Source organism: Paroedura picta, chromosome 5 (assembly GCF_049243985.1).
Source record: "Paroedura picta isolate Pp20150507F chromosome 5, Ppicta_v3.0, whole genome shotgun sequence".
Lineage (NCBI taxonomy): Eukaryota > Metazoa > Chordata > Lepidosauria > Squamata > Gekkonidae > Paroedura > Paroedura picta.
The window spans coordinates 49,342,497-49,361,122 of NC_135373.1; the positions used below are offsets into that span (position 1 = coordinate 49,342,497).

An 18,626-nucleotide genomic window follows, 5' to 3' on the forward strand; every position below is an offset into this window, starting at 1 on the left:
CTGTTCCCTTTTCAGACTTCTGGACTCCTTTTTCATTTGACTGTCTACTTTAGTTCCCTATGTACTGACAAAGAATGGAGGCACCAGTGCCTACCTGTCTTTCTACCTCTCCCACAAACATTGATTGGCAGCTCATTTGCTAGGGGGTTCACACCTAGGTGAATAGACAAAGTATTTTACTTATTGTTATATTATCTTGTCTAAAATCCCATGTGATATGCAGACTTCCTTGAATACATTAATGACAAAGTAAGTAGAAGGTGTATATATATGAAAATCCACAAGGAGGCAGCAGGTGTGAGAACCTAAAAGGGGTTTTGAATTTATGAACTGCTGAATGCATGTCTTTTTGAAATTAGCCATGCTTGCTTAAATTATGCCTTCTGGGACCCAGTATAATGGATTTTATGTGTTTCTTATTATTTGTTAGCTGATTGTTGTTTTAGGAAATGTTAGGCTGAAGGTATAAATGTGTGGCTGAATGTGTCTGGGTGCTTGGGAGTGGGGGGTTTCTGGGCCAGCAAGGAAGCTAGAAAAGAGAATTGTAGCACCAAGCTTTGCTGGCCAGGATCGTGGCAGCACATCCTTTCCTCCAGCTGTGTTGTATTGTAGATAGCCAGGAGGTGGCACCAGAAAGGTTATTCTTAAGAATGTGCTTTATGTTACAAGACCTGCAGGAGATCTGCTATCAGAGAAACAAATAACTAAAAAAAGATTAACTGAAATTCAAGTGGGGTAATTGTTCAACCAGTAATGAATTTGTGGGGGATAATTTAGAATGAATCTGCACCGAGCAGGGGGTTGGACTAGATGGCTAATATGTGAGTCAAGGGACCAGCAAACCAAAAAGGTTTGTGAACCAGTGCTTTAAATTTTCCTAGCACTTCCTTCAAGAATACTCTCCAATAAATAAGATTATTTGGTGGTTTTGGAACATAAAGGCAATCTTTATAAAGGATGTGTTCTCCCTGCTAGGGAATTTGCATTTTATGGTTCCTGAACCAATACCTTCTGCCATTATAGGCCTTCTATCTGCAACATTTAATATCTCTTTTCTTCTAACATTTCAAATAAAAGGAGCACAGATGTGGATTGGACAGGCACTGCCCAGATACCAAATATGATTTGTGTGGCTTCTTGTGTTAATATAAAACATTTATTTAATGGTAGATTACTGGAATTCCTCATTTTCTTTCTCTAGGAAAGACATCTTTTTGTTTAACGCAGTGCAAGTCCTCTTAATTTGGCTTGGCTTCCCACAGAGGTGACAAATGATCCCATCTTTGTTATTTGCATTCAAAGTCATCTGATCAGCATTTGATTCAAATTCTTTGTCAAACTTTTAAAAATTGTCAGTATTTGTATGTTTCCTCCAACTGATTTATAACTTCTACTAGTAAAAAAGCCCACTGCAATCAAAATGCAGTGGGCGCTAGGAGGGCTCGCTGGATTGCGGTAGGCTGGCAGGCCGTGGTGGAGGGCATCGACACCGCCACAGGGGGCTCCTGAAGGGTGTCACTGGCGGCAGCGGTCCCGAGGCGTCCTCCGGTGGGCGGCCCGAGGTAGCAGGGCGGCCCGAGGGGGCGATGTCCCGTGGCAGCGCATCCTGCGGCGACTCAGGAAGCGGGTACGGAGCCCCCGGCAGCCGCGCTCCGTGCGACTGCTGGGGGTTCCCTTGGGCGGCGGCCTGACGCGGCGAGAGGCGCTTTGCTTACTGCTGAAAAGTTTTTTTGTAGATAAAGCTGTCTCTTTAATGAGGAACTTATATGCATCCTTTCTTAGTCACACTACTCAACTTTGGCTATTGGCATCTGAATTACACATTTCTGTCAGTTAAACCCTTGATTATGGCCTTTCTTGCCTTTTCATTGTTGGACTACAGAAACTCTGCTTTTCCAGGTTATCATCTCCTGGTTGGGCATCCTGAATAATGTTCCCTGATCCTGTTTCAAGAAGTTGATTCTTGTTCTCTCCAAATTAGATAATTGTTCTCCTTGAACTTATATCAATCAAGTAACCATGCTGTGCACAACAAGAAGTTCTCATCTTTTTTCCTTTGTTCACACCTGGCCATGTCAAGAACCTCTGACAATCTTTCTACCTTTAATCAGAGATGCACTTAACCTCAGTCCACAGCCCCTGTTGGCAGAGTAATTAATACAGCAAGAGTGCACAACCTGATTAAAGAGTAGATAAAGATTTATTTATGAATTAACATACTTGATTGGAAAGAAAAGAGACAGTCCTAGTTACATCTCTAGCTGAGAAGATACGACTGAGTGTAGCACTTCTGAAAAGAAGGGGGAAGTAGCAATCTGGAAACAGACAAGGGAAAGATACTGAACAGGAGAGAAGGTGCTGACCTCGCTATTCTATCTATTTGTCTTTTTGCTGCCCTCTACAAAGTCTTCTGTTTTTCTTTGTACACCAGATGTTGCCTTTTCCAACAAGTACACAGCTGTTTAAATAGGCAGGTCAGCCACAAATCATATAAAAAAGCAATGTGTTAAAAATAACATCCTTTGTGGAAGTAGATAGATTTTATTGTATTAGCCTTCGGCCATCACAATACAGTCACATGTACAGAGTATACAAAAATAAGATAAAACAAAAGTTAAAATCTAAAATCACTAAACTAAAATTGGCTAATAAATACAGTATCAGGATTAACATTATTAACATTATTAGAACAACACAGTTTGTTTACATAGTTAGACCAAATCCTCTTGGCGACAAGAGCAAATAGGGCAACTCTATTGGAGATATGCAGGTCAGTATCTGATGGCAAGCGGATTAAGTGCTCAGATTTCGCTATGCCCCTAGCAGTAGGCAGAATTTCTTAATGAATTCAGTTCTCTGGTCGTTGTACAGAGGACAGTCAAGAATATACTGAAGAAGGTCCTCAATTACCTCCATACCACAAATACAAATATGATCAGACACAAAGGTATGGAGGAATTGACCACTGCATGCTGCAGCTGACATCCCATTCTTAGTGTTAGTGAAGTTATAGGGATTAGGTATGGGGATCTGTGATGGTCTATTTTAAATGGTTTAAAAAATGGTGCTGCTTTGGATTGAACTATTGCACTGCAGTCAATGACTGCATATCGAAGATCTATTCACAAAGATCGTTTCTGGATCCCAGAAGATCATCAGCAATAGTATTGTGCTCAGATATGGTTGAAAAAATGTGTGCAGGCTTTGTTACGTTCCACGAAAAACAGCAGACTCTTTCTACCAAGAGAATCTACATTTCTGTGAGTAAGTTCCATCCAGCAGTTTAATATAATTACCTTTATTCATGCACCCATAGATGGTAGTCTTAACTCGGCTGTCATAAGAGCTGCAGGTGACTCCATGGATAACCCCAAAATTCTTTTAAAGAAGAGGTTTTAGACATTTTCTAAGACGGCCCATAAATCATCCCCCCAAACCCATATTTCTGCTCCATATAGCAGTGAGGAAATCACCTATTAAAAAGTTTGATGGCCGGATCAATCAAAAGACCTCCCTTTGAAAAAAAGAATTTAACTATAGACCTCATACTTCTCAATGTTGATGCTCATATAATGGACAAATGTCCTTTTCAGGAGAATGTTTTGGTGCTATAATTTGTATGTTTATCCAAATAGAGCTTAGCAATATTAACACCTGTTAGTCTGTTAGATCAGCAGCATTTTTGTGCATGCACAGTTTTGCAAAAAACCGATGTACATTGGTTCTAGTGAGTAATTTGAATTGTTTGAGGCCATACCAAATGGGCCTAATAATCAGTTCATGATTGACTCAGTCAATCATGGTAAGCTTGCCTGTTGAATAAGTTTGCTGTGAAATTTCAGCATCCCTACTAGTTACCTGCTCAACTAGATAATTTCACATTGCTGCAGCAAGACAGATGAGATATAGCAACCAAAGGTGATTCAGTGTAGTGTGTTTAGTCCAAGCCTAGAAACAAATTTCTATACTGTTATAATCTCTAAGACGTAATTAAGACACCTTAATTGTACCCATTGCCAAGCTCATACTGTGAGGGCATGCTGTCATAGCACCCTCCCCACAATAAAAACCTTGTCAAAATAGTACGAGACTCGAATTATATGTTATGTTTCCTTCTGTGTTAATTCTAAGAAGTCTTGTTCTTTTGCTTTTCCAAATGCTGTGGTGGAAGCTGCTTTTTCAAGGAGGAGGAGGATGTCCTGAGAGACGGGCTGTTTAATCCCTCCCCCCACTTCTTTTTGTTGAAAAAAAAATCTGCCCTAAAGCTGCTTGTACCCCCCTCTCTCCCCCCCCCCCTCTGTATTTGCAAAACAAATGTTTCATCCAGAAATGGGTAAAAGCAGCTCAGTTAGGAGTTATGATTTTCAACAAAAAAAGAAATAGTTAAAAATTACTTCTGCCCCATGCCATCTTCCTCATTTGAAACATAGCCCCAGCCACTGCTTTTGGAAAAGAAAGACAAATTAAAAAAAATAACCCCCCAAAAATTCATAACAAGCCCTTTTACCTTTATGCCTGCCTGCTTGTGCTTTGGAACTCAGGGTTCACATGGCAAAATAAGGACATTTCAATGAAGCTTTAATTTGATGAAATATTGTTGAGGGGAAAAGTGACCCTTTATCTGTTTTAAAGATTTGAACATTATAATAAAAATAAACCTCTTCCGTTTTTGAACGGAAATCCCAGTGGATTTTCCAAGACACAGGACATACACCTAATTTAAGGGGAAGAAGGACTGGAAAATATTAATGATTTGCATTCCTTGATTGACTTTCTTTTTAATGCCCAGAATGAATTAATGCAGCCAAATGCGGAAATTCAACCTTACCTTCCCCAACTTTCCCGAAATTGGATGAGTGGACAACAACATGGCAAATAAAGTTCAATGTAGGTAGGTTTTCAAGTTGGAACAAAATTTTCTGACTTTAAATACATGCCAATAGGGCCTAAATTCGCTGCAACAGAGAAAAAGATCTTGTAGGCAGTAGTAGTGGCGGGTGGGGAGAACTCTATGAAGAAAGGAGTTAAAAATGGCCAAGATTATAATGCGTCTGTTCCATTGATTGGATAAAAGTGAAATATATACAATAAATAATTTGCTTAATTCATGTTGTTTATTAATATTTGGAAGTGTGTGATTAGGAGAGATGGACAGAATAGTGTGAGTTACTACAGCATCGATTGGGACAATCAGTAAGCACCCTGAGGCATCTATGGCTCAAGGGAGGTGGTTTTCAAGCCATCTGTTTGTGGGGTATGCAGCCAGGATGTTGGGAAGAGGGTATCAGCAGAACCCTTCATTGTTGTACACAGAGAGGAAGAGGCCTTGGCAGTTTGAGGCACAGATATACATGCAGGAAAGGATGCCAATTGAATTTGAAGCTTAGGTGAAGCTACAGAAATGTTGGCAGTCATTAAGGATCCCCCAGGTGATAACCCTCACTAAAAGCAAAGGAAATTTCTAAATTTTATCCCTTTATCTTTTACATTTTTGTATAATATATTTTAGTATATTTTTAGTCTTTTCTAATGCTGCTCATTCAAGAGAGCAAAAAACTGACAATCAACTATCAAGAAAACTAGTTTAATCCTTGCTGATATATTAATTCTGAGGTCAGGAGCAAAATATGGCACATTGATTCTCCTTTCAGTGAGTGGCCTGAACAATGTCAGTTTGGGAAACTATAGTGTGAATTGCTGCTAGCATATTTTGCAAGGTCAGACTTGATAGTTTGCACAGCAATTGACATGGGCAATAATTTATCTAAGCACAGAAAATATTAAGACTTAATAAAAGACATGTACCACAACTTTGATTAGTGCAGAATCTGGGAAGGACGAGCATTTCTCCAAACATTAATGGTAATTAATAATTTCAGGTTACAACAAAATCAGAGCAGTGTTTTATAGATTCACTCCAAAGTAGACATATTACTTTGCAACATTGGTTTGAGACTAATTTGAAAAATAGTCTATCACTTCGCCTTTCTCTCCCAGTCCTTAAACATTAAGCAGAAATCAAAGCTTAAATCCTGGTCTGGTTATGTTTGAAAAGAAAAGCGAGTAAATAAATTCACAGTTTTCAATCACTGCAGAGCATTTAACACTGGCCTTACTCTCCTAACTCTCCAATAACTCCTGGAAGATTATAGTCTCGATTCTTATTTACTGGCTGGTTTAGGCCTCTCTGGGGAAACAAAGTGGTTGATTGCTGGCTTTTTGCTCCCTTGAATCACAAGTGTTAGGAAAGACTTAATATTTTACTAAAATATATTATGTAAAAATTAAAAAGATAAAGGGATACATTTTAGAAATTAGCAAGGGATGGAGAAAGGAGAGTAGTATAACAGAAAGGCATATATAAAGACAGAGGGAGTTAAACCATTTACAATAGAGGCAGACTGAAATAACCGTGGTTTCTTCTTTGAGTCGTGAGAATAGCTATTTTCTTGTTTGAAAGCTTAAAGAGCTATTAAGATGGGCAAATCACTGGTAAAACAGCTGGAAATGTAAATAGCAATTTAAACAGTCCATTGCCCCTCAATCTAAATGTGGAATGCACAGATCTACTTCAAAACAGTCCCTCTGGTTTTATTATATTGTCAATGGTAAGAGGATTGAGTGGAGAACCCTTTTCTCAGTGGATTTGAATGGAGATGGTCGGCTTTATTTAGCAAATCCACAATTATTTTTTGCAAGTGAGCAGACGGATCTCTAATTTTCATGCCCTTCTTCCTTAGAGACCTCCTTCAATTGTGCTATTCTTTCATTATGTGGAACTAATGAAGTGCTCTGCAGCCTTTAGTTCTTCAAAGAATCCATTGCTGCAGGAATATAGCACTTAAATAAAACATGTTTCATTGGCCAACTTCAAAACAATATTCTTTTAAAGAAAAAGGGAAGGAGGAGAAGGCAGGGGGGAGGTGGTACAGAAGAGGCCCAAAATCACTGGATACAAATGAATGGATGCTATATAGAAGAATGTGTTTTTAAAGAAAGAGTTGCTTTACATAGATTTTTCAGTTTCTCCGACTTTTAAGACTCATACATGTTGACTTTGTAAAATGATTTAGTTTGTTAGGAATCAACTAGCTGTGACTCTCAGGCATATAAACAATAAATATTGCACATTCTGTAATTTTGTTCTTCTTAAACAGCCTTCATAGAAACATGGACTTTACTTTTCCTACTGCTTGGAGATTTCCTCCACGTCAGTTTACCCATGGACAATTTTCCCCAATCAGTCGCACATTTATTCTTGCCTATCTTTGTAGATAAATATCTTGCTGTTGTTAAACACTTGCCATTTCAGTCGCTTTCACCCACCCCAGCATCCTCCTGGTCTCCCTCCATCGAATATATTTCCTTTCCTTGTCATCGACCTGAACATTTCCTTCACCACAACCCTTAAATAAGTTGCTATGTATTTCCATCCGAAGAAAAGCAAAGTAGTAAATTCCTCCATTATGACGACTAGAAATGTAAATGATAATGACTTTATGAGGAGTTTTTTCTGTGAAGTAATTCTGAATGGTGAGAACTGAACTCCAGGCTTGGACCAGGACTGGCAAAATGGGAATACTGGGAGCATAACATTTCATTTTTTATCCTTCATATTACCTTTTATTTGCAGCTTGTTCTAATGTGCATCACAGTGGCTTTTGCCACTGAAATATTAGCTTATGATCCTGCAGGGTTGACTCCATTTCAGTAAAAATTTGACCAAATTAATGTCTGTTTCTGTAAATCAGCATTTCTTTTTAGAAACTGTTGTAAAACAATTGTTAGCACATATCATTTTTTAAATCTCTGCTATGCTGCCAAATTTACTTCTATGGGGAAAAACCCCTATTTAGATGCCTCTATGTAGATGGAAGGCAATCAATGTTTTGAGGGATGCCTACTTTGAATTTCAAAACCTCCCTTTGTTAAGAATGCAGCATGGTCCTAATTAGCTACCGGTGTACCTTGATAATAAGCACATATCTTGAACAATGCCAGACCAAGAAAGTCATGGGAATTAGGAGAGCCAGTTCAGCCCTTTCAACATGTAGTCTTAATCTCTTGCATAATGTTTCCTGAGCTCAGTTCAACATCTTGTTGTTTAAATTTTGTTAGTAGATTTACCAGTAACTACCTGCACTGCAGTGGATAAACCCTGTAAACGTTGACATTCTGTGAGTTTCTTTGCGTTTATTAAACCTGGAAAAATTATTTTAAAATTAACATTTCAACAGGAAAGCTGAAGATTGGGGTACTATGGTAAGATTCTCTTGCTTAGTACCCTTGGGGTCCTCACACTGACTGAACCACATCCCCCAGTATTCTTTCAGGTGGTGACCTCCCTTAGGACTGACCAGGTGGCAATAATTAGGTTGCAGGCTTACTCTGGGGTAAGCCCAGACCCCTAGAATGCATTACCAGAATGGGTGCGGAGTAAAGTTACAACTAGTGGGAGACTGACCTTGTTTATGTGCGGGGAAAGCTTACTGAGGATATATATCGGTGCACTGGTTCCAGACTGAGGACCAAGTCAGATTCAAGATTTTAGTTCTCATCTTGAAATTCCTAAATTTATTTATTCATTTTTTTTTATTTAAAGGCCATGCCTCTCTACCAGCAGACTGGGGGCAGCTAGCAACATATCAAAATCTGTATATACATAGTTAAAACCGTCTGGTCTGGGATGTTCATATCTTCAGGACTGCATCTCCCACTGTATATCCCAAAGGGTGTTAAAGACTACTGGCCAGAAGCTACTTAGGATCTCTAGCCCCAAGGAGATTAAACTGGTCTCAACCAGGTCCAAGTGGAATGCTCTGCCCAATGAGATCAGAGCCCTGCGGGACAGACAGGGCTTGCAAGACAAAGTTATTCCACCAGGCCATGGCTGAGGCCTGACATCTGACCCTGCTGACCTCTCTGTCTGTACCTGCCAAATTATACCCGCTGGTATGACCCCCCTGTTTCCCATACAATAGACAAATTTCTATGGACAATATTAGTATTTTAATCTTGTGCTGTTATAAATCTTAATGTAAATTAATTGATTTTGGGAGGTGTTTTTAGAATTTTATGTGATTTTACTATGTTGTGATTCACCTGAGTCTGTCAAGATAGGACAGAATAAGTGTTCAAGTATAAAGAAAGAAATAAGTCACTTCTGATGCAACTGGATCTGACAGCATGTTGCTGATGTTGGTCTTACATTTGATCAAAACTATATTTTAACCATAGAGCAGCAGTGGCCAAACTGTGGTCCATGGACTATAATTCCCATTAGCCCTGTGCTGACCGTGGCTCATAAGAATGGTCGTCTATGGACATCTGGAACGCCACAATTGGGCCACCCGTCATAGAGTTTGAACTGAATGCTACAGCATTGCCACTGAGGCACTGATGCCAGTTCTGGTATAACCCACTAGTGTTGCAGGTGCCTTTCCAAAAGGGGGAATTACATTAGACTAAAGCTAGAAAACAGAATACAGGTAGTAGAGCCAGTTTGGTGTAGTGGTTAGGAGTGCGGTCTTCTAATCTGGCATGCCGGGTTCGATTCTGCGCTCTCCCACATGCAACCAGCTGGGTGACCTTGGGCTCGCCACAGCACTGATAAAACTGTTCTGACCGGGCAGTGATATCAGGGCTCTCTCAGCCTCACCCACCCCACAGGGTGTCTGTTGTGGGGAGAGGAATGGGAAGGCGACTGTAAGCCGCTTTGAGCCTACTTCGGGTAGGGAAAAGCGGCATATAAGAACCAACTCTTCTTCTTCTTCTACTTCTCCTTTCACCCAGAATTATGTTTGGATGCTATGACACAGTTTACTAATGTCACAAGATTAACTTTTGCTTATATATTCCTATTGTTATGATGGTCAGTTCTTAGTGTGACGAAGAGTGCTTGCACTCGAAAGCTCATGCCTTGAATAAATCTTTGTTGGTCTTAAAGGTGCCCCTGGACTCTGATTTTGTTGTGATGCTTCAGACCAACACAGCTACTCACTTGAATCCACCCAGAGTTGGTTATACAGTGAGTCTAATTGATGTGTTGGTGGCAGATTTTGGTGGGAAACAACCTTATTTCCTACCTATTGATACTGCCACTGCTTCCCTGTCAACCTGCATCTCCCCAGTGCCTCAGAAGAGGAACTAACTCCTGCCATCTTTACTCTCACGGACTTCGCTTCAGCCATGAACCCTTTGTGAGGCCTTGAGCAAATCACATTGCTCTCAGCCTCTGCCTCTGTCTAGAAAAGGGAAAAAAGGGAAAAATTCAAAAGACAAGGTTGTTGGACAAATTTCTTAATTAGCGCTTGTGATGCCCTTTAAAGCTAGTTGAGTAATATAATCCGGACAGGAAACCATAAGAATGTTTTTTAAAAAAAATCTATTTGATTATAGCAATATAATCTGTAGATCGCAGTGTGTTTGTTCTACTGAATTGGTTGGTATTCTTTCATCTGGAAAGTTTCCCAATTACTGCTCATATTTGACTATTCCTTGTTATAGATGTACCTTTATGTTGCCACACCTTAATGCCCTACCATCAAGAGTTTTGCAAGGGAAGTATCTTAAGATATAATATTCAAGAATGTGATTGTGGTGCAAGTAGTGTAGACACTGTGTATGATGTGAACTTTGAATGTAATTACTTTTCTGAGCTTAGAAATCTTTTAATTCTTCCTTAGCTCCAAAATATAGCTCATGTGGAGACAGTACCTTTTTATTAGAAGCTAATAATAGGAGACTTACCACTCTTCTAGCTATGAAATTTTATGCATCTGTGATAGATTTCTTCATCCATTCAAATATGGTCTAGCTTTTCCGTTATTTTAGTAATCTTCTTAAAAGTAATGAATTAAGTAGCAGTTATTTTAGTAAATTGATTGTGATATAATTCCTAGTGCTAAGAAGCCTTATTAGTTATTAGCAATGCTTATACCACTCAGAACAAATGAATCACATGGGGGGCAGATTTCACCTTCAGTTTACTCTTACTGCAAAGTGTTTTCTAATGAAATCAGCAGCTTGATATCCAAAGTATTTAATGCTGGATGATAGTGGAAACACTGTACATTTGTTTAAAACCCGAGATTCACTAGAAAGTTTAAAGTGTCAAATAATTTAATTGTTCTGGAATAGCACCATACAGAGCAGGCAGGCATGATTTGTTAGGGAGGACTATAATCTGTATTTTGCATATGATTACATTTTACGTCTTGCAGGTATTCTTCCATAAGGATTTCAGTTGGCTACTTACTATTCTCTTTTTGCAGGTTTTATCCTGTCCTTCCTCTAAAATAGCTGTGTACATGCCCGTGTTCTTAGATATTACTAATACTATATAACAAGAAGGAAGCCAAGAAATTCTTTTTTGAAATGGGAAAGATAATTTGTTATTCTGGGGAAAGAATGAAATCTACAACATGAAGCTTGAATGTTACCTCTAGAAAGGCTTACAAAGAGCTCACTTTGACATTGCTTAAATGTAAAGAAAAGTGACCATTTGAGTCATCTTTTCATGTTCTGAAATGGAACAGTTTATCAGTAGTAAAGGAATTTTGGCATTAAGCTTCTTTCCTAATTAAAATAATTGACATTTCTACAAATACAAGCACTCAAGAGAAGGTATATGAGAAAAAATTGCTTGATTTCCAACATTTTGGAAATCTGGTGGCTGGTGTTAATGGCAATGACTTCAAGGAAATGACAAGGCAAATCAGAAGAGCCAAAAGGGTAGGCAGAAAAGATGCATACAAACATAGTTTTGGTTTTCTTTCAGCCTGTGATCAGGAAGGGAGGGGGGACTCTTATTGGTCGTCAAGGAGATCCAAGATCTACTAGTGGCTTTGTTAGAATATAGAGCTTCAAAGCCTCCCACCTTCAGAAGAGCCAGTTCTTGAAAACCTGACACTAACTGAAAAGCTGCAAAGGAGCAAAAATGCTGATGGCTGTGATTCTAATCATTGTTATTCAAAAGCAAACCTCATCCAACTCAATCCATGTGTAATGGATCAGGCTCCTAATTGAGAGGCAAGGATTGCTTGACGGGCAGCACCTGTGCCTGAGCTTTCAGAAAACTACAAGGCGAATCTTGCTAGAAGCAATACTGAATTCCTTGGCAAGAAAAGGCGAAGCCTGTACCGACAGCAGTGCTTACTTGGGGGAAACAACTTCTGAGGAGCCCTGCAAAGTGTCCAGGTGCTGAGGAGTTGTCCACCCCACGACAGTATTGGCCCATGCGAACCATTCAGGGCAACATGCTCCAAGATAAAGCATTTAACCCCACTCGCGTCCAGCGTCTCTTAAGCCTTTCCCACGCGTTCAGCTGGAGCCCGCAACGCAAGGGATCTTTTCCTCCCCATCTCGTTCTTATGCCGGCCAGGTTATAAAAAGTCGCCCGAGCCCGTGGATGGGCACGATATCGGTGGTCTTCACGACAACCCTGCAAGGTAGACTACTGCAGACGGGGGGGGGCTGATCGCGAGGTCCCTTCGCGCCACTGCGCAGCCGAACGGCGGAGCTTCTCTGGGCGAGCAGAGCCTCTTCCCGGCTCCCTCACCTGCCCCGCGCTCGGCGGCAAGCAGCCAGGCAAGGGCAAAGCCAAGGCTCGCCGCCCCATCCGAGGCGAGGAGCGCTCCAGGCTACCCCTCCTCCGCCAGAGCCCGAGGAGCCATTGGTCTTCGCCCCGCCAGCCCCGCCCCCCGGGCTGCTCCCTCGGCCAATCCGCGGGGGGCTGTCAGCGCGTCAGTCAGTGCGGCTACCGCCGCCAGCCCTCGGCGCGTCTCCTTGGCGAGGAGAGGCACCGACTTGGTGGGGCGCTGCACGTCGTCATGGGCGCTGCGTGCTGGGCATGGCACTTGTCCCTGGCCGTCGTCTTCTTCCAGCCGGGCGGGCTCGCCGGAGGCAACGGGGCCGCAGGTAAGAGAGACGGCGGCAAGCGGGGCGGCCGTGCTTCGCTCGCTCGGCGCGCTCCAGCCCTCCTGCAGTCCCGGCGGAGAGGAAGGGGGGAGCGTCAGCGCACCTCCGGAAGGTGGCAGCAGCGGGAGCGCCTCCGTGGGGGGGCTTGGCCAGTGGCGTGGGCCGGAGTGTCTGCGACTGTGTGTGTGTGTGTGTGGGGTGGGAGGGGAGGTTTGCCTAATGCCCCTCGCCCCCCGCGCGCCGGCGCAACGCCTTAAAGTTATGTGCAGTTCGCAAGAAGTGAAATGCAACGTGACCATGTAGACCCGTCTAGACAACAAAGCGAATTGATACAAAAAGTGAATTGTGTAGTGTATTGTTTTCCTCTTGTTTCCTCTCTCTCGCCCGAGGGTTTCCTGCCCCAAACATTCTCCCCAGGGCTGTGATGTGGAGATGGGGCATGCTTAATTTTGATTCACTGTCAAGGGGGAAGACTTACCTGTAACCTATCCTCTGCCACCCCTGGAGTGCTAGGTGGCTTCACCTGTGTGATTACTCTCTATATTACCGGCTGTTTGTGTCCCGGGGCTACATGGCTATATTGCAAAAAATAAGCAATTGCATATTTCCAAAATGTTGCTAGCTGCATCCCTGCATGGTCCATTATACTGTCCATGCCTCCTTCCAGTTGACCTCAGTTGGGCAAGAGTAATTCTGACCTGTTCCCTGTCTTGCATGTATTGAGACCATTGAGTCAATCCTGATGTAAAGATATAAAGGTGTTACCTGTCTTCAGAGGTGGCATACTCAGAGCAGTGAATCATGCTGAAACACAAAGGGAAGGGGCTTCTCTGACAGCTGGAGATTCTTTTTGAGTGGGACAATGGAAAGACCATCAGTTTTTCTTCAGAAAAAAAAGGGTATTGTGGCTGCATAAAATCTTGAGAAACCTAGGTGCGGGTCTAGAGATACATTTACTCCTTTTCTAAAAGCAAATTATGTCCCTGGAAGGAGAGGGGAACAATCCGCCCCCCCAAGTCTTAGCAGCCTAGCTGGAGCCGTGCAATAGAGAAAAGTTTTTGTCATTGGATTTGACTTTCCATGTAATTAATTGGCATTCATTTGTCTGACTCTCAGGCGTCTTCTAGTTGCTGTGAAATGTATCTTTTTGGCTCAATGCAGTTTGAGGTTTTTGATGGTCTTAAAAAGGAGTCCAGCTGTCACTTGATGGGAAAGTTAGTCAGTCTTTTTAAAGAGCTGAAAGTATGAACTGAGACAAAAACACCACCACCTGCTCTATTCCCTCTTTGCCGGAATATGCCATGGTGTACCTGTAAGAACTGCATCATAACTAAATTTGCAGAAAGAAAAAAATGCAACTAGTTTTCTCAGCTGGTTCAGTAGCTAAAATAAATCAAAAGAAAAAAAGAACAACCCCAAACCTCTCTTTCCCTCCCATTTCAGTGGTGGAGAGGCAAGCAAAAGTCTTTCCTCTTGCTGTCTCTCATGTTTTGGAAAAGCAAAGTTCCTTCCATGTTCTATATTTTTTCTTTTTAAAGTTACCTAGAAGAAGCTCACCCTGGACAACAATAGTTCTTTCTCTGATTTTCCTTATATTCCTCCTCTTTGCAACATGTTCCTGTGTATGCCTGGATGTAGTTTCTGTGGGGCCCCTCTCAGGCTACATTATGTCATCAGACACCCTTTCTGATGACTGTGGGGAGGACTGCCATCTGAGGCTTTGGTCTTAAGATTGGGGTTTTATGGAGTTTTATTGGGTTTTATCTTGTAATCCGCCTTGAGTCTAAGGAGGAAGGAGGACTAGAAATTTAATAAGTAAATAAACCAACAGTGCCTGCCTCAGGTTTCCTGCAAGGTGTTTTATCCCTGGAGATGGCTGAGTGAATATTTTTAAAATTAATTAGTGTTAGGATTTCCAGCTAACAATCAAAGTGCTTATCCCTCTGGTGAAACTTTTCTGAGATCCTGTTAATCTAATAAGTGTGAAACTAATTTCACATGTGTGATCAGGAAGTCCCTGTCTTTATTTTAATCCCATGCCTTCATTCATGCATATTATAGAAGTCTTTACCTGTATTGGATCTTGGTTTTAATGAGTTAGATTCAAGTTCAGTGGCAGCATAGTTTTTAGTGGTGGCTGCAAAGCCAATAAGCTTAAGGAACCCCAGCTGATCCATATGAAGGCATGCTCACTTAAGGACATGCTGGCCTGATGAGCGCTGAGGAAGGAATCAATGGCCTTGGGCCACCTTCTTCTACAAACACCACAGTTTCTCAAAGCCTGTCTGTCAGATACATGTTTGCCAGCTGATTCACAGCCTTTTCCCCCTTGGCACCTTGATGACTGCTTCTGACAGTCAGTTTTCTGGACTAATGTTATCACACCTAAAGGGAATGAGGTGTCAATGCATTTCTCCAACTCCAACAACTGCATCTTAAATAAGCTGAGATATTGCCATAATAAGAGCATCAACAAAGCATTTCTCTGTTTTCTGAAAGGGAAATAACATTTTCCTGCTGCAGTATCTTTCAGTGAAATAGGCGTGCTTATCCTTTTAGCAATATGCACCCACTCAATGCAAAAAATGTTCTATAGCAGGGGTATAGTCAACCTGTGGTCCTTCAGATGTTCATGGACTACAGTTCATGGACTCATGGAAATTGTAGTTCATGGACATCTGGAGGACCACAGGTTGACTACCCCTGTTCTATAGGGCTGGTGATAGGAATATGCTTTTTGCACTGTGGAGATGAGAATAGCGTGCAATGTCCATGTGAAGTAGGTTTGGCTGAGCAGTGGTGACTAAGCCTAGAGCACTCACTAAACTGCATTGTTGAATTGTGATTTGGACTCAGGCTTATTTTAGCAAGATCAGTGTACTGTGCACTAAGCTGTGTTGTGTCAGACATAAACCAAGTCTGCCATCATCAAACCCTGAAGGACTATAACGGGTTTGAAGTCTCATCTCCCATGGAAATAATCCCTGGGCACTGCTTCAGTACACTAACTACCTCTCTAATTGTAACTGTTTCTACCTGTCTAGTGTAATTTTATCCCACCCTTTCTTGATGGGGCTCACGTTGGTATTTTGTCCTCAAAAAAATTGGATCGCTTTCTTTCTACTTATGGTGCTCCTGCTTACAACAGTAAAATACAGAAAAATCATCTAGTCAGTTAACATTTAGCAGATTCTTATAATTTTTTCTACCAGTGAGCTGACTTCAACATTAGTATTCTACTTCTTGGAGTTTTTGCATGAAAATTAAAAAGGGTTGTATGTGGGGGTAAAGCCCATCCTTTTCATGCACAAAGTTCTAGGTTTAGTATTTAGCACCTCTAACTAAAACAGTTGTCGTCTCTAAGGCTATGCCTAGTGCTGACCAGCACAGTCTCCAGAACACACACAGGCAATTGTAATTAATCAAAAGTAGTGTTCAGGTCAGAGCCTGGTGCTTTTAATCAACCCAAGAGTTCTGAGACAAGGAATCAAGGCAAGAGACAAAGCAGAATTAGCAAACCAGACACATAGGTTTGGGGGCCAAGTGTTCCATCCAAGGTCAAAGAAGCATGGAGGATCAAGGAGCCAAAACTGAACACTGTTGTGCCAACAAACAGGCACTTCTTTGTCTCTCTTGAGTTGTCAATCTCCCTCTGTTTTTGACACTGTTGGCTCAGAGAGCACCGGTAGCAAGTGACAACCTGATTTCTGCTCCTTTATTTCCTCCCAGAATGATTCTTTTGCTGGTTTGGATCCTAAACTCAGATGCTCAGATGGGCATTCCACATGCACAGATCCTGATTCTTTCATGTCTTCCATCTCCTCATCCTCAGAGGAAGAGACAGCTGTCTGACTCACAACGCTAGTCTTGGTTAGCAGGAGGGGAAAGATCACAGAATAATTGATGAAAATTAATTGATGGAAAATCACTGTCTTTTTAATGAATTATTACCATGTGGGCATAAGAGCAGCCGTATCCTGATCATTGCTTTTCCTAGCCCAGGACTGGGGAAGACCTCTGCCAGACACCTTGGAGAACCACCACCAGTGGACAGCACTGGGTAAAAGGAGTGTCTATCAGTTGCTCATTTCTAGTCTTACACTAATTCACTTGTTCTTACACTCATTCTGTATATCTATAAAAATTACTACTATATTAATATATTTTTAAAAGGCTCTACAATTCCAAGAGAAGCAATGTATGTCCAGTTGGAGGCCCCTTGGCTAAATCTGCCTTCTTGAGCAATGCTGCCTGCCCCCTCCTGACCAGTCTAGAAGAAGAACTGGTCCTTTGTACCCCAAAGGAGTCTCAGAGCAGCTTACAATTGCCTGCCTTTCCTCTCTCTACAACAGACACCCTGTGAGGTAGTTGAGGCTGAGAGAACTATGACTGGCCCAAGGTTACCCAGATGGCTACATGTGAAGGAGTGAGGAATCAAACCCTGTTCTTCATATTGTTATTGTTATGTGCGAAGTCGTGTCCGACCCATCGCGACCCCATGGACAATGATCCTCCAGGCCTTCCTGTCCTCTACCATTCCCCGGAGTCCATTTAAGTTTGCACCTACTGCTTCAGTGACTCCATCCAGCCACCTCATTCTCTGTCGTCCCCTTCTTCTTTTGCCCTCGATCGCTCCCAGCATTAGGCTCTTCTCCAGGGAGTCCTTCCTTCTCATGAGGTGGCCAAAGTATTTGAGTTTCATCTTCAGGATCTGGCCTTCTAAAGAGCAGTCAGGGTTGATCCCCTCTAGGACTGACTGGTTTGTTTACCTTGCCGTCCAAGGGACTCGCAAGAGTCTTCTCCAGCACCAGAGTTCAAAAGCCTCAATTCTTTGACGCTCGGCCTTCCTTGTGGTCCAACTTTCGCAGCCATACATTGCAACTGGGAATACCATAGCCTTGACTAAACGCACTTTTGTTGGCAGGGTGATGTCTCTGCTTTTTAGGATGCTGTCTAGATTTGCCATAGCTTTCCTCCCCAGGAGCAAGCGTCTTTTAATTTCGTTCTTCATATAGGGGTAGTCAAACTGCAGCCCTCCAGATGTCCATGGACTACAATTCCCATGAGCCCCTGCCAGCAAACTCTGGCAGGGGCTCATGGGAATTGTAGTCCACGGACATCTGTAGGGCCGCAGTTTGACTACCCCTGAAGAGGCTGCTGTTCTTAACCACTGCACCAATCTGGCTCTTACCTAGATGGAAGAGCAGAAGAAAGAGTGGCTATGGTAGCACAATGTGACAGCAGGCCACTGTAAAGAGTCCTATCATGTTGCCTGATCTATCATGCTTTCTTCTTTTCTTGGTCCATCCAGAAAAGCATTTGCTGACCAAGGTTATATTGTAAATACACAAGAGAAAAAAAAAACAGACCATATTTGAAATATGGCTAATTGGTATATTATAGAACCAGCACTGTGTGACTCTGGTCATTTCCTCTACTTCTAAATGTGATGTGCATGAGGGATGCTAATGGTAGCTGTGCCTTTGGCTGATTGATCCAAGCAAACAGAATCCCAAGGGAAGTGTGGCATGCTGAATTATTTTGGGGAAGTTTCAGGCATATTACACGGGGTAAGCTTTCCTGAATGCTCACCTGAGAAAAAGGAAGAAGGTTCTATTATCCTCTGTGTTGTGAATGTACAATGTATTGTTGTTGTTTTGCAAGTTTTATTGTAAGACATTTATTATTTGCCTGCCCTTCTCCCTTAA

The 18,626-nt window shown here is 41.9% G+C and overlaps 1 protein-coding gene across 2 annotated transcripts in view; it reads left to right on the plus strand.

Moving 5' to 3' along the window:
• The first annotated feature begins 12,743 nt into the window (after positions 1-12,743).
• SCUBE1 (signal peptide, CUB domain and EGF like domain containing 1) overlaps positions 12,744-18,626 on the plus strand; it is a 156,135-nt gene continuing 150,252 nt past the window's right edge. For both annotated transcript variants that reach the window (XM_077337820.1, XM_077337821.1), the window contains exon 1: positions 12,744-12,918. In XM_077337820.1, the coding sequence (XP_077193935.1) occupies positions 12,831-12,918 (88 nt within the window). In that variant the 5' untranslated portion in view covers positions 12,744-12,830. The remainder of the gene's footprint in view (positions 12,919-18,626) is intronic.